A 15,058-nucleotide genomic window follows, 5' to 3' on the forward strand; every position below is an offset into this window, starting at 1 on the left:
TATTTCATTCAGTAGTACTTAGATCGTAAATTAAAAAAATTAAACATTAATTTATTATTAACCTACCAATAAAAGAACATATAGCAAGGCATATAAAATAGCAATTACTAATTAATAATTTGTTAAATATGAAATGTTAAAATAATTTAAATACCAAATCATATGATGGATACAACACTGTCTATGATTAAAGTTGTCCATATAGGATGGCTAGTCTATTATGGGAGAGGCTTGAGCTATGATTCAGATAAAAAATTTATCAATCTTTGCACTAAAGTGAGGAAGAGCCCACAAATTAAGGTCCATTGCAGTTAATGGATGGTTAATAGGTCCAAATAATACAACCCAAATTTTTGGTACCAAAAGGTAACAAGAAATCCCAGATTATCCTCTCTTTTTTTAGTCATATCCGAGATTATCTAGTTGAATTGCAGTAGTGTAGATCACTTGTCCTGTGTTTAATTTAAACAAAGTTGATAGAGTTTGACTTCCCAATAAAAAGCAAAGAGGAACGTTTATCCTGTCTTTCATTTTTGTTACCAAGATTGCTAATCCTTCAATTAACAAGATAAGGGCAGTGAAGTATTTCATTCAATAGTACTTAGATCGTAAATAACAAAATTAAACATTGATTTATTATTTCTTGAAATAAGAGGTTGTTAATCACTATAAACGATAAAAAGCAAAAGTATTAAGCCAAAAAAGATAACAGCTAAAAACATCATAAATAAAGCAGTAGAGCAATATTATGAGGTAATCTGACAAAACAATAATGTAATGAAGTAGTTTTCAAAACTGAAAAAAGTGTTAAATAAATCAAACAATATAAAAAAGAGATAAAAGTGTTAGAATAAACCCCATCTATGTCTAATAAATAACTACAAAGACCAACTTTAATTGAAAAACCTGCAAAAAAAAAAAGTGAAACAAGAAAAAATAATTATTAATCTCATTAATAATATTAAAATATTAAATAACTTGAGAAGCACAATTTAAATATAACTTGAGAAGGACAAATCAATTAACAATTTGACTTTTGTCAAGAATAAATATAAAAAAATTAAACAAACCCCAGCAAACCCAAACATTAAAATCCCCAAAAATGTAAGGATAATTACACGCCATGTCATTTCGCAAATAATAAGCTTTTTATGTGTCATTACTTTTCTTTAATCAAAGATTCAACAGCTAGCTTCTACAAAGAGAAATAAATAAATATTATGTATATGCTTTATGAGGAAAGTGCTTAGCTAATGACTAGGCTATTTTTTCAAAGGGTAAATAGCTTTGATAGAGTTTTAGTTCCCAGTAAAAACCAAAGGGAAACCTTTACCTTACCTTTCATTTTTGTTACCAAGGCTAATACTTAGATGTAAATAAGAAAATTAAACATTGATTTATTATTTTTTGAAATGAGAGGTTATTAATCATCATAAATGATAAAAAGTAAAAGTGCTAAGTCAAAAAGAATAACAATTAAAAACATCGTGAATAAAGTAGTAGAGCAATATTATGAGATAATCTAACAAAACAATAATATAGTGAATTGATTTTCAGAATTAAAAAAGTGTTAAATAAATCAAACAATATAAAAATAAGATAAAAGTATTCGAACAAACACAATTTATGTCTAATAAACAGCTACAAAGACTAACTTCAATTGGAAAATCTGCAAAAGAAAGAGAAACAGAAAAAAAAATTATTAATCTCATTACTGACAATCAAATATTAAATAACTTTATAAGCACAAATTAAACATAGCTCGAGAATGGCAAATCAATTAACAATCTGACTTTTGTTCTATCAAAGAAAACATAATATATATATATATATAATGCAATTAAAGAAACAGTTGTTTGTCAAGAATAAATACCAAAAATTAAACAAACTTCAGCAAACCCAACCATGAACAAAGCAAGTCCCCTAAACATGAACAATGCAAAGCACCTCTTAAAAACCCACGCATAGTCATGCCAATGCCGAGAGCTAAGAAAGAAAAAACAAAATAACATAATAAATGCCAAAAATTAAACAAACTTCGACAAATCCAAACATAAATCCAAAAAGATAAAAGCACAAATACTTCAGGCAACACTAAGATGCAAGTGAAGAAAAAAAATTAAAAATCCTGAACTCACCCAAAAAAATGAAGAAAAAATCAACACTAAGCAACAATAATGTGTAAAAGCGTAATCTATAAATATAGCTTAAAAAAGCCTAATAAGAAGAGAAAGCAGGACCGAAAGCCACAAAGACAGAAAAGCAAAAGGAAAAGGATAAAAAAAAAAAAAAGCAACAATCGAAAGAGAGAAAAATAGAAAGAGGAAAGAGAAGCTTCTAGACGACCAAATCAAGAAAATAGATCACAAAGCCCTTATTAGAACATAAAGACTTCAAAAAGGCCCTTCAACTCCTCATCAGGCTCCTTTCCTTGTTAACCCGACTCTTTTCCTAATTAAGTATCACGTATCACTCAATTGAGACCATCATATATCAATCATTATTGTCACTTTAAACTCACTTTTAATACATACATATATATATACATATACATGGACGTGACATGATTGCACTCCAACTCCACCACGCACATGCACCCAATATAAATCTAAAGGGTTTAACTCGAATGGAGGCTATGATTTTTTGCAAGTGACACAGCTCAATCGTATTGTAAGGGTTTCTAGGCCATAGACAAACTGTTTGAAAAAATTATTATGGCCTTCTATTTCTTGTCTCTGATTGCTTTGTGAGTCTGATGGTAACTCTTCCACCATCTTCATACTGTTGTAGACGATTAAACTCGAATGGGGAGCTCATAATCAGGGAAGATTCTTTCGAGGACAGTTGAGTCTCCAGGCCATGGACAACTGTTAAAAAAGAATGTGATTTCCAAAAATTTACTTCACCTCCACCACTTTCTAAATGCAATTGTAAATGATTAAACTCTTTCTCCAAAAATCATAAGGATGAACTTCAACGGGGGCTCATAATCTGGGAACCTTCTTGCAGGGGACAGCTCCATTGTCATTGTCAGAGTCTCCAGGCATGAACAACTGTTCAAGAGGAATGTGATTCCGAAGAACTCATTGCAGTCTTCAATATCTGAGGCCGGACATTCAAATTTCAAGCATTTGTCCACCCATCTTCCAGATGATTCCCACTAAGAAAAACATTATAGAATTTGATTAGAAACTAGAGCAATGTGAAATATGTATGAGATGGCTGTAGAATTAGGCTCTGTGTTTATATTGACAAGAAATTTAGCAAGATCAATGGCAAATCCTTTTATTGCTAAAGATGTGGGACAAACATGATCAAGTTAAATTAAAAACAATTGAGATTATAAAAAAATTTAACAGACTGGAGGTAATAAATGTGGAAAAATAATTAGATTGTAGGTGAATATACAAATCACAGAATCTGAGAAATAAAGAAGAATTAATAAAATTTATTTCCACTAATTTTTAATTTATTCATATTATCATATATATGACCAATCCTTTGTGAGTTTGGGTTTACTGTGCATGCTATCAAGTGAGAATTCTCTGCTTGTTGTAATAGATTGTTCTAGAAACTTCAATGGTTTTCCAGTAATTTAAGTTTCATTTTATCTGTTCATTATTTTTCCCAACCTCACAGACAATCCAGAATTTAACTCCAAGCTCCACGTGTCAATATCAAACCAGAAACCACCACGTGTCAGAACTATAGCCTGGAATTACAATGCCTTGGGATCTTGTCCCCTTCCAATCCACTTTCTGGTTGTTATTTCAAGTTAAACTGCCTAAGTAACTGAACAAGGATTTCTATACCAACAAAAGCAAAAACAAGAAAAAAAAATGGTGGCAGCCATTGCTGTTACTTCTCCAAAATCAACTGTTCTTCAGAGCCCGATCTCTTTAAAAAATCCCAATTCAAGTTTCCTTGGTGGGTCCTTGAAGGGTTTTTCTTTACAGTTGAAACCAAGAAGCCAGAAGAAAGATAGTGGTATCAGCTTGGTGGTTGCTTCGGCTGGTGATAAAACCACTGCTGGTGGAAGTTACAGTAGTAGTACTGCCTCTGCTAACAGGTTTTACTTTAACATCACTGGCTTCCCTTTCCCTCTTGGCCCTTTTCTCAACAGGCGCACTACTAGGACTGAGGTCAGCTGGATGATAATTGACTTTTAGTGAATAGAGAATCAAGAGTTACCATTTAATTGTTTTTGTTCTTTACTTTGATATAAGTATGTATGGCTGATCAGTTGAAAATTGTATTTGCCTATTTATGCCTACTGTTCCATTCTAATGCTGACTAGCTAAGTTTAAAATCATAGTCTTGCCTTATGATATGCAAATTCTTCAAAAACATAGCAGATTTACATCACATACATTATGGTATTTTGAACACAAAATATGTTGTTCTTTAGAGTTGTTGACAATGTAAGAAGGAAGAGCAGAGAGCTATTACCACAATTACAGCAAAATTTTAACTTGCTTTCCAGAAAAATATATCCAGGTACATTTTAAGTCCTATCAGTAATTCTTCTAAGAACCAGGCATATGCATTGAAATCTTGAAATTCCTTTGTGCTCTGGTCTGAAAAGAACAAATACATAGGATATATATGGAACAATACTTCTAGATATGATAGCACTTTCTAATGGAAACAGCAAGCACATTAGATAGTTACCTGAATTCAAAACAGCAAGAGTTTTCATGGTCAGGGTAAGTATGCCCTGCTATCCAACAAGCTAGCAGTAAAAAGAAAATTGGTTTTCTACCAAAATATTTTCAATTCCTTTCTTCTTGTCTTTCCATGAATCAAAGTGTTCTTAAGCCAGGTTAAACGTGAAAGGGTTTCTAATCTATCTTTTGAATGCATAGAAGAGCAATATGCATGCATACACACCTGCATATGTATATGCACACACTTGCGTATTCTCTGATCTGAAGTACTACACCTACAATTATGTTTCTCTTGTACTAACTCTTCATATGTCTCACATTTGTATATGTCTTCTTTAGGCTGTTAAAGGCTCTATATGGCTATTTGAACAAGAGCAAGCATTAGGCTTCAGCAGTGTCTCAACAAACATTCGGATGACAGTTATCAAACTCAAATCTGGGGGACTATGGGTACATGCACCTATTGCCCCAACCAAAGAGTGCATCAAGGTTCGGTCTTGCTCTCTGATTCTCAACTTTAAATATGGCATTTGTTTAGTTCTATTCACAGAGCATCTGTCTTTATTGGGAAAAGGGGAGTGGTAGGGTGGGGAGAGGGCAGGCTGAACCTGAGACCTTACAGGCGTTAGCCTGTCCTTTTGCAACTGGACCAAGGTCTAACTGTCATTTATTGGCTTCCCTATCATAAGGGTATTTGGTAAAGATTTCTAGTTTTCCACTCTTGATTGTTAACTGAATTTCACTTTTGAATACATCAAATTAACTTACAACATTAAATTTTCCAGGGACTATCCTGGTGTTTTTCTTTTACTATATTTGTATCTGAACATGACAATTAAAACCAGTACTTTAAAGTCAAGCCCATGTTGCTGAGTAAAGGCCTTTCAAGATTGAGCAGTTGTCAATGTAGTGGTGGACAGTGATCATGATACGATGAAAATTAACTATGAGCCTATGATATTTCCAGGTTGTATATGACAGCATGACTAAACTGACCAATAACATCTGACCATTTTTCGCTTGGAAATCTGTCCAGCTTGATTTTATCTCCTGTTTAGGCATTAACTATTAGCATTTTGAAAGTATTTGCTTCAAGGATTACAGCAGCTTGCCCTTAAAATGTAAACTGGGAACTGTTAATTTGTTTCACATTTTTATGGTTTATGAGAATCAGTGATTGTTTGCTTCACTATTTTCCTTATATTTTTATTGCACAATTCTCTTCCCTGTCTTTGCTCCTGTTGTTATTTTTGTCATACTCTTCTGCATATTTTTCACTTTATTGAACTTGGAATTCATTCTCTAACAAGTCATCTCCTGTATTTTTCCAGCTTTTGAAGGAATTAGGAGCTCCAGTAGAATACATTGTCCTGCCAACATTTGCTTATGAGCATAAAATTTTTGTGGGTCCTTTCTCTAGAAAATTTCCAAAGGCTCAGGTGTGGGTGGCACCAAGGCAATGGAGTTGGCCCTTGAATTTACCCCTTGAATTTTTTGGGATTTTTCGTGCGAAAATTTTGGAAGATGAGGATTTGTCGACTCCATGGGCTGATGAGATTGAACAAAAAGTTCTAAGCTCGCCAGAAGTTGGTAAATAAACTTGAACTTGAGCTACCTGTAACCTCATCAAGGTGCAGCAAGCTTGAACTCATTTTCCTTTAATTATATCAGGGATTGGACCATATGTAGAAGTGGCTTTCTATCATAAACGTTCAAGAACACTTCTGGTTACAGATGCTGTCATATATGTCCCAAAAAAGCCACCAGAGTGCATTAACAAAGAATACCTCTTGGCATCAGCAAAGAATGGCTTGGCAGTGAAACTTCTTAGCAAAGGAAAGAAAGTTCCTGATGAACCAGTTGTTGACAATGAAATAAACCGTCAAAAAGGTTAGCTTTCATGTAAAATTCTATCCCAGCGCTCAAATGTCTTGAAATTAGATAGCCAAATTTAGCACAACGCTGGTGCAACTTAAAAGTGTTCATATAAATCAACAAGAAATTGAATAAGAGTAATGCATGGCACAGGGTGGGAAAGAATGGTTCTACAGATACTGTTCCTTGGTCCATCGAATCTTCTGGAACCAAATGCTAGTTTTGCACAGATGTCACAAAAGCTGATTGTTTCTCCTATCATAAAGACACTAGTCTTCAGCAAAGTTCCAGAAAAGGTAAGAACCTTTTTTATGTAACTTTCCCTTGATGACTCCATCATATAAAATATTTGACTCTAGCTCCTTTATTGTACTTATCAGAGCGCCCCTAATCTGGCACCCCAGGAGTAATTTAGATGATTTTATAAACCGTTAGAATAACTAAACACTGCTTTGCTTACTGCATGAACCAGAGGGGGGATGTGACTAATAGGAAGTGATACATTTCATTTTGCCAACCATCCCCTGGATTTGTTGTGTATATTCCATCTAAGAAATTGGTTTTGGTTGGAAGTATAACTATTTTTCATGCTTCTCGAAAATTCAGATTAGGGATTGGATTGATGGCATCGCAAGGGACTGGAAATTCAAGAGGATAATTCCTGCCCATTTTGCAGGTCCCATTAAGGCAGGCAGGGCTGAATTATTAGCTGCATTTGCATTTCTTGATGACCTTTTAGGTGAGCGTTACATTACTCGGCCCTCGCTTGCTCTTCTCTTCACATCACTCATGGGGAAGGCAGCCAGTTACTTCCCACCGGATGACATGAAGACCTTATCATCCCTCGATGAATTATTAGTGTCTGTGGGAGCCGTGAAGAAAACAGTCTCTGGCCGCAAATGATGATATGCATCATGATAAGTAAATGCTGCAGCCTCCCACCTATTTAAAGGCATATATAGAAACTTAGATTTCTAGGGTATACCAGATGCCATTTCACAATTGTTCAACTTATTTACATTTTAAAGAGAAAAGTAGAGCTTTGATCACCCCTCTGTCAGCCTTTTTACCATTAAATTGAAATTAATGCAAAATATGAAGTCGAATATACATTATTATTTCACAGGGCGTTGCATGTGCTACAAATTCATCTATCTAACCTGGTCCTCCTGGTGTTCTTCATGTTTTACTTAACAATGAAGCAAAGAAATAAAAGTGGCAAGAACCCTACATGAGTCAGAGTAAGGGCCCTCCTTTCAATTACACGGAATATATCATTCAACCACCCAAAAGACACAGGAAACACTTAAGCCTTAACAAATTGGAAGATAGGGAATATCACATAGGGAAAAGATGACCTAAAACATAGAAAAAGAACTGTCTTGGGTTCAAATTTGAAAAAAAAAATATACAAGGCAAGCAGCAGGAAACAGGCAGGGTTGTTTTCCTTACTCTACCAAGGTTGGAACGGGCTTGCCCTTGCCTCTAGAAAACTTGTCTTGGGGAACAAATTATGACCAAGAAACCAATGAAGAAGCAAAAATTCACACCAAATAGAATGAAAGTATTTGATTTTCATAAACATCATGGACCCAACTCTTTGGTTGGGTGGTCAACCTCCTCAACTAAAGCTACCAAATTTAGACAAATAAAAAAATTTGGTGTTTCTTTTTTTTTTTTTTTTTTTGTGGCCCAGAACTAGTTAAGAGAGTTGATTTCTTAGTAAATAATACCATTAAAGAAGATGCTAGATCACAAGCATAGAGCATTGGTGGGGAGGGAAGGAGAATCCAAGGTGAATTTTTCCTATTACTCAAATGTCTCTTTCTCTCTTTTGTATTATCAGCCTTCCAATCTGGCCATAACTTTTTTCAAAGCCTTTAAGGTGATATTGATGCAACCTTCACTTTTTCCATTTCTCCACTCTAAAAATGATTAAAGAGTTCAGCTTTTTTTGCTACAGCAGAAGAAAGGCTTTGTCAGTTGGAGGCTTTATCCTGGAAATGCCAATTGCCCATCCTTCAAGTTTGTGAGATGCCAAGCACAAACTATTATAAAATTCCATATGTTGTTTGCTGGGATGTGGCGGCCAACTGATCCTACCCAGCCAATGCTTAAAGAGATAGACATACAAGCCTTGGACCAAAAAGTTGTTTATAAATTCAAACTTTATAAGTTTGTGCAAGCTTATACTAATCTAGTTAGATTATGTTGAAAACATCCCATGATTGTAATGATTAACTGAAGTTGATATATATATATCCATTATGATCTTCTCAACCATGAAGTACAATCATAAGAGGGCCATGTCTTGCCGACAAATACATATCATATCATCATGAAATCCCAAAGTTTACACAAACACCATTTCCATGTGGTGGCACTGCATCTATTCTTTTTTTCCCTGATTTTCTTGGTAGCTTAAATGCTATGCAACATTTCAATGACAATAACATCATTTAATGTGACCATTAGTGCCTCATAAATGATTCAAAATATGGGGAAGAAGAAAAAAACAAAGGACAAACATGTGTTTGTAAAGTATTTTGTCTTTTGATAACCACCAATATTCTCATTAAAGAAAATATATAACATGCATTCAATACATGACAATTGTAGAAATGGTTTCTTAATTTAGAAGAAATTCGATCGAGTTACTCGTAATCATATATTAGTTGATTTTTAGAATGTCTATAATTGAGAATATATATTTATCAGAATTTCACATCTTTCATTAGATGAAATATTTTCAAAAAAATAAAGACCAATATATTTCATTTATACAAGTCAAAATGAAGGCCCACCCCCTATTGATTGAAGGAACTTAATTGTGGTCGATTTCATAGACAAAAGATGGGATGTGCAGGCATTGAAGTTATCCCCCTCAAACCGACCCAACAAAATAAAATAAAATAAACATGATCTTTAGATTTTGTATTCATTATGATTAACAAATGACTTTTGAAGATGGCCCAAGATCAGATCTTTTGAATAAGTCAATATATATTAAACCCTCTAAAGAGAAGAAAAGAAACAATATCTTAAGGACATATATTGTGCAAAATCTGTTGTCATGGGTACACAATATATTATCAAAATATGATGTTAAGCAAAATTGATTTATAATATGGTACAATATTTTCTATTATTTTTGGGTTTTTTTATTCCATTGAGATTATATATTCATAGTTCTCTAGATGTGATTTTTGGGTGCTGTAAATTTAATTTAATCAATATAGAAACTTCCAAGGTAATATGACAAGAGAAATTATACATCATTACCATTTTCCCAAAAAAAAAAAAAAGCCAAAAGTTCAAGAAAATGACCCTATAGAATTAATATTTTACAATAAGATTAAAAAAGTATAAGACAATGTTCCAGTGATTTCTTTCATTGGAGGGTTGTTTCCTTGATTATGGCTATCCTACTCAACTAACATGTTAGAATATGTTAGGGTGACCTCACCTCCCCCAGCCACCAATTGCTATTCCTCTCTTTGACATATTCTGCTCCTTTCTAATTATTCTTTTATATACACACACACACACACTGGGATTGTCTATAGGAGGATGTGATCCCTAACTCTAATATACAAACATTTGATGTTTAGAATTTTGATTTAAATATAAATTCTTGTATTCAGACCTTATATATGGTATGTCCTTTCCTGTAAAACCATGCCTTCATCATCTAATTACTGTTCCCCAAGTCTTTTTTGGACAATTATCCAAGTTAATATAATAGTAATGGATTTGATTAATTACAACCAATTAGATCTTAATATAAGGTATGAATTATGTATTATTGCCATTGCTTTTGACATTGGAATGACACCAAAGCAATAATTAACTACTCTTCCAAATAAAAATCTCTCTTTTAATAAATAATCAAAAACCATGCCCCTAATGTAACTCTCAAAAGATATATAATCAACCTAATGAATTACTCATTGAACAAAAAATTAACAAACCTAAAAAATTTAATGTCCATCTACAGTCATAAAATCATAATTCATAACCATCAAAGCATTTTCATTCAATTAACTGAATATAATTATTAATAATTTAATTAACATATTTAAATGCATAGTTAAATTTCTAATGATAACGACCGGTGTAAAGGGCATTAATCCATAAACTAAGACGAAAATATTAATTAATTAAAACGTAAAATATTTTTAAATTGCAATTCAATTACGTCATATATCGTTGTGAGTAATTGAATTGAACCCATTACATATGTTATAAAATTCGACCTAAATACCATAACTCATATTAATTAAACTTTATATATAAATTCTTCATTTCATTTGAGTTTTGTTTGGTGGGGTCACTCTCTTTTTCCCATCTCTGTCTATTCTATAGCAATATGCAAACCAAAGGTGCAAGGCAAAGCCAAACATAGAAAAACCGAAGAGTTGCTTGCACGATCTTTAAGCTAAAAAGCAACCTTTTTGTGAGCTTCCATGCTCCTCCGTAGCAAAGCCAAAGCCTTCTTTCTTTCTTTTTCAGTTGCCTTTTCCTTAGCTTTCTGGTTAAGCACAGAGTTAATTCTTAGCCATATTATAAAAAAGGTATTGCTTCTCCTTCCTTATCAGCCGTTTCTTGTCCTTTGTTTTTTCCTTGGCCGCTTTCTTTTCTGTTTTTCTGTTTTTGAGAGTAAATGCTACATGGGTTTTAGTTTTTGGATTGTTTGGAACAATGTGTTTCTTTCAAAATGTGATTTTTGAGATGGGTTTGGGAGCAAACCTCGGTTTTCTCTTCTTCTTTATCTTTGGGTAGGTTTCCTTTTTTTTTTGTTCCAAGGATTGATTTTTCTTTGATTTTATCTTCAAAGATGGCTCTTTTCCCTTTTTGTATTCCTGATACGGTTGCTTAATTGTCAAGCTTGCTTTGAATTTTTCTTTTTAATCATTTTTTTTGTTTATTTATGAAGATAATGAGATATTGGTGAAAGCTTGATTTTGTGTTTATTTTGGTATGATTTTAGGTGAGACATGGTCTTCATTGATGGGTGATTTATCAATTTCTAATATTGGTAGATTAGAGAATTTTTCAACCTCTTCTTTTATTGCTTAGCCCAACTTGCGTGTTGTTATCTTCAATGCAATATGTATAACCTCTTCTTAATACATGAAAAGAAGAAGTTTAGATTTTTCCTTTGTATTTGTTCATATAGTTATCAACTATTCAACTGTTTGATTGAACAGTGAACCTTGTGGTACTGTATATTTGCTGCTTGGGTTTTTCAGAAATTTGCCATTCTGATAGGTGCCTATGTATAGTAAACAAAAGAAATTTCAGAGAACATAGTTGTCTGTTTGTTGTATAGCCTGACGGAGGCCTCAATTGAGCAGTGAAGTCAAAGCTGGAGATGCCAAATGATTTATTATGGCATTTCCAAAACGAGAATGTATGGTGAAGTCAAGCTCTTTTGTTGTTTAGATGTGAAGTGGTTGTATTTATCTGTTTTTTCTATATGTCTTTGTTCTTATCTGCTTTCTAGTTTATGCCTGTTGCTGTAAAACTGTCTTTATTCTTTGTTCCTGTTAGTTCTCTCTTGAAGTTAATGATATTTAATTTATTTTGTAAATTAAATCAATCATAAGAACTAGTTTCAAGTGATGTTTAAATCTTTCTGTCTTGTTCTCCAGGTAGATGGTTTTTGATATAGTGGCCCAAATAATATCCAGTATAATACCAGAATAGAGCTTGGTGAGTGCTTTTGTATGCTTTATTCATCTAGCAGTCTTTTTCTGTTAGTATTTCGTGACCACCTTTAATATAGTTTTGGTTGATTTCCAGGATTGTCTGTTCTAAACTTGTGTTCTCTTCTCCTACATATTTTGATGGCTGAGGAGAGTTTCAGTTCACCAGTGACACCAGATATTACCAAGCCAGTTGGGGGTAATTTAAGAAGAAACTCCTTGGCAGGAACAGGTTCTGCAAACAGTGGAGAAAAAACTCTTCCTCGATATCTGAGGGCTTCTACTGGTTCTTGTCATGATTTTTGCAAATATGGGAAGAAACATGAATCTGAAGAGAAGGCTAGACATTACTTTCCGAAGAGGATTATAAAAAAGCCATGTGATGAGCCAAATTCATTTGAGAGCTTGGACTTGCCACAGAGGAAGGAGACATCAGCAGTTAAGTCCAAATCTTTCCCCAATTCCAGAGCTCATACCCCTAACACTTCTAATGTCATCAAGCTTCAAGTGTCCAAAGACCCTCCTGACAGAAAAAATTCTAAGATACATGAAGCTCTGTCAAAGAAAGAAAAGGCAACTGTGGCAAAGCTCAAGCTCAAACATTCTCCCAATTCCAGAAGTCGTTCCTATGATATCTCTGATGTCATCAAGCTTGAAGTGCCCACAAACTCTTCTGACAGCAAAACTCCTAGGAAACATGAAGTTCTGTCAGAGGCGAAACAGACATCAATGGCAAAGCTCAGATTGTCACCCAATTTAAAATCCCGCTTATCTGATGCCCCTAAATTCATGCAGCAGGATGGATCATCATCTTCTGAGAGAGTTCAAATCTCTTCAAAAGAAGTTCCATCTAAAGCTATCGAAAAAAGCTTTTCTAAACGGCATACTACTTCTTTGAAGCTGAAATCTGTAGCAGAAAAAAATCCTTCTTCTTCTGTCCTTTCAGAAGGTTTAACTGTAAGGAGAAACAGTGGAATCAGTGATATGAAGATGGGAAAAAGGACTGTGACCTCCAAAGTAGCTGTAAAGAAAGTAGTGGCATTGCCAAGAGCTTCATTGTCCCCAAGACCTTATCTCACTAGAGCTACAAGCCTAACCACAAGAAAGAACAAGAACTTGAAAGTTGTGCCTCCACAGAAGAATCAGAACAAGGTCAACAAGTATGAAACTGAGCAACCTCTCAATGAACATAGTGAAAGCAATAATGACATACTTCAGGAGAAAACCCTTTATGTTATCAAGATGGAGACACAATCTGATAAAAATGAAATTTGTGCTGCTGAATTGTCTTCACCTATTGCTTCATCTCCCAAGCCTTCATCCCTCCCAATCTCTCCATCTTTGTCATACCATAGTGAAAGAGATCAAGATGAATCTGAGTATTCAGTGACTGAAGTAGAGGATGACTCTGACTCTGAATATGATGAAGATGAAGCTGTAAATATGGAAGAAGCAGAAATTTTGGAAGGGGAAAATGGAGGAAGGCCCAGAAAGGCCGGGACGGTTATCTCTAATGACAAGGATGGCCGACCTGTGAAATTATCTTTCAGGAGAGGAAAGGTTGTTGACATTCAGTCTGAGAATAATGGTCCAAGGAGGCTGAAGTTCAGGCGAGGAAGAGTACTGGGGGAGAACCAAAATATTAAGGCTGAAGGACGGAGAACATATAGGAGGAGAGGAGCTGATGGTGACACAAATGACGACAAACCTAGTGGGGAAAAGGTTGTTTTGAGACACCAGGATATGCAGGGGAAGAAAGATGACAAGGGTTTGTTCAACAATGTCATCGAAGAAACTGCTAGTAAACTTGTTGAAACCCGAAAAAGTAAGGTTAAGGCCTTGGTTGGTGCTTTTGAAACTGTTATCTCCCTCCAAGACACCAAGCCTTCAGCAAACACTGTCACTTGAGTTGGGATGAACTTCTCTATTAACAATTGGTTTGTAGGAGAAGGGTAGGAGAATAAACCTAAGCTTCTGAGAGGCAACACCAAGCTTACAATGCTGCGGAAGTGTAGATTACACCTTTTTGACTTTACAGATCCTGGATCTTGATTTGAATGGTTGATCCTGTGTGTACTGATCTTGACATGCTTCACATACAGTCGTTCAAAAGGGTATGCTTCTTTTTGTTTTTGGAGATTATACTATTGATTTGTATCATGTGAATAAAACAATATACTCATGACTTTCTGTAATTCTCAGAGGTAAAATAAAAGCTTGATAACTGTGAATTTTTTCAGTTGTATCTTTTTTTTTTTTTTTGTGGTTCATTTGGTGGTGCTTTTCCTTCAAAATATCCTAACTGATTCCATTTTGGTTGGTTTATCATATCTTTTTGTGTTCATTGTTGGTTGTTTCTGTCTTTTAAGCATGGATTTGAAATGTCTTTGCGTAAGAGACCAACTGCAGAATGATCATCTTTTTGGTTATGCAATGCCTAGAATACCGTTATATGTGGCTTTTCGCATTAAGCCGTTCTTTGAACTCCTCATTTTGCTTGATGTTAAACCAGAAAAACTGTCCTTTTTTTGTACGGTGTTATTTGTCAATGTGTCCTCATAACTGCATGAGGCTGGATAAAGACAATATTTACATTACATTATGTTAACAAATGTAGCTCTGTGGTGGAAAGAGCAGGATCTGATGACTGGTATCCAAAATATTAGTATAGACCCAGGAAAAACAGAATACAAGAATGTGCTATCTGATGTTAGTTTACTATCTGCTAATTTAATAGGCATACCCCATATTTCCTCAAATGGGTGGTGTAGCAAATCAGGTCCTTTTTGGAGCGAAATCACCAACTTT

General features: G+C 34.3%; 2 protein-coding genes across 5 annotated transcripts; both read left to right on the forward strand.

Annotated features, from left to right (window-relative positions):
- On the forward strand, nt 3,778–7,665 carry LOC18601604. Of its 2 annotated transcripts, none has more exons than XM_007032599.2 (6): nt 3,778–4,142; nt 5,007–5,156; nt 5,999–6,257; nt 6,339–6,557; nt 6,696–6,838; nt 7,149–7,665. In XM_007032599.2, exons 1-6 carry the CDS (start codon nt 3,840–3,842, stop codon nt 7,443–7,445), a joined length of 1,371 nt encoding a protein of 456 aa, XP_007032661.2. In that variant the 5' UTR covers nt 3,778–3,839; the 3' UTR covers nt 7,446–7,665. The 2 variants fall into 2 exon arrangements, with proteins under 2 accessions (XP_007032661.2, XP_007032664.1); XM_007032602.2 differs by having other exon boundaries at nt 7,219–7,665.
- LOC18601605 lies at nt 10,913–14,489 on the forward strand. Of its 3 annotated transcripts, none has more exons than XM_007032606.2 (3): nt 10,913–11,116; nt 12,197–12,257; nt 12,331–14,489. In XM_007032606.2, exon 3 carries the CDS (start codon nt 12,392–12,394, stop codon nt 14,156–14,158), a length of 1,767 nt encoding a protein of 588 aa, XP_007032668.2. In that variant the 5' UTR covers nt 10,913–11,116; nt 12,197–12,257; nt 12,331–12,391; the 3' UTR covers nt 14,159–14,489. The 3 variants fall into 3 exon arrangements, with proteins under 3 accessions (XP_007032668.2, XP_007032667.2, XP_017975826.1); XM_007032605.2 differs by having other exon boundaries at nt 10,914–11,116; nt 12,348–14,489; XM_018120337.1 differs by lacking the exon at nt 10,913–11,116 and adding an exon at nt 11,498–11,955 and having other exon boundaries at nt 12,348–14,489.

This window comes from Theobroma cacao, chromosome 4 (genome assembly GCF_000208745.1).
Source record: "Theobroma cacao cultivar B97-61/B2 chromosome 4, Criollo_cocoa_genome_V2, whole genome shotgun sequence".
Classification (NCBI taxonomy): domain Eukaryota; kingdom Viridiplantae; phylum Streptophyta; class Magnoliopsida; order Malvales; family Malvaceae; genus Theobroma; species Theobroma cacao.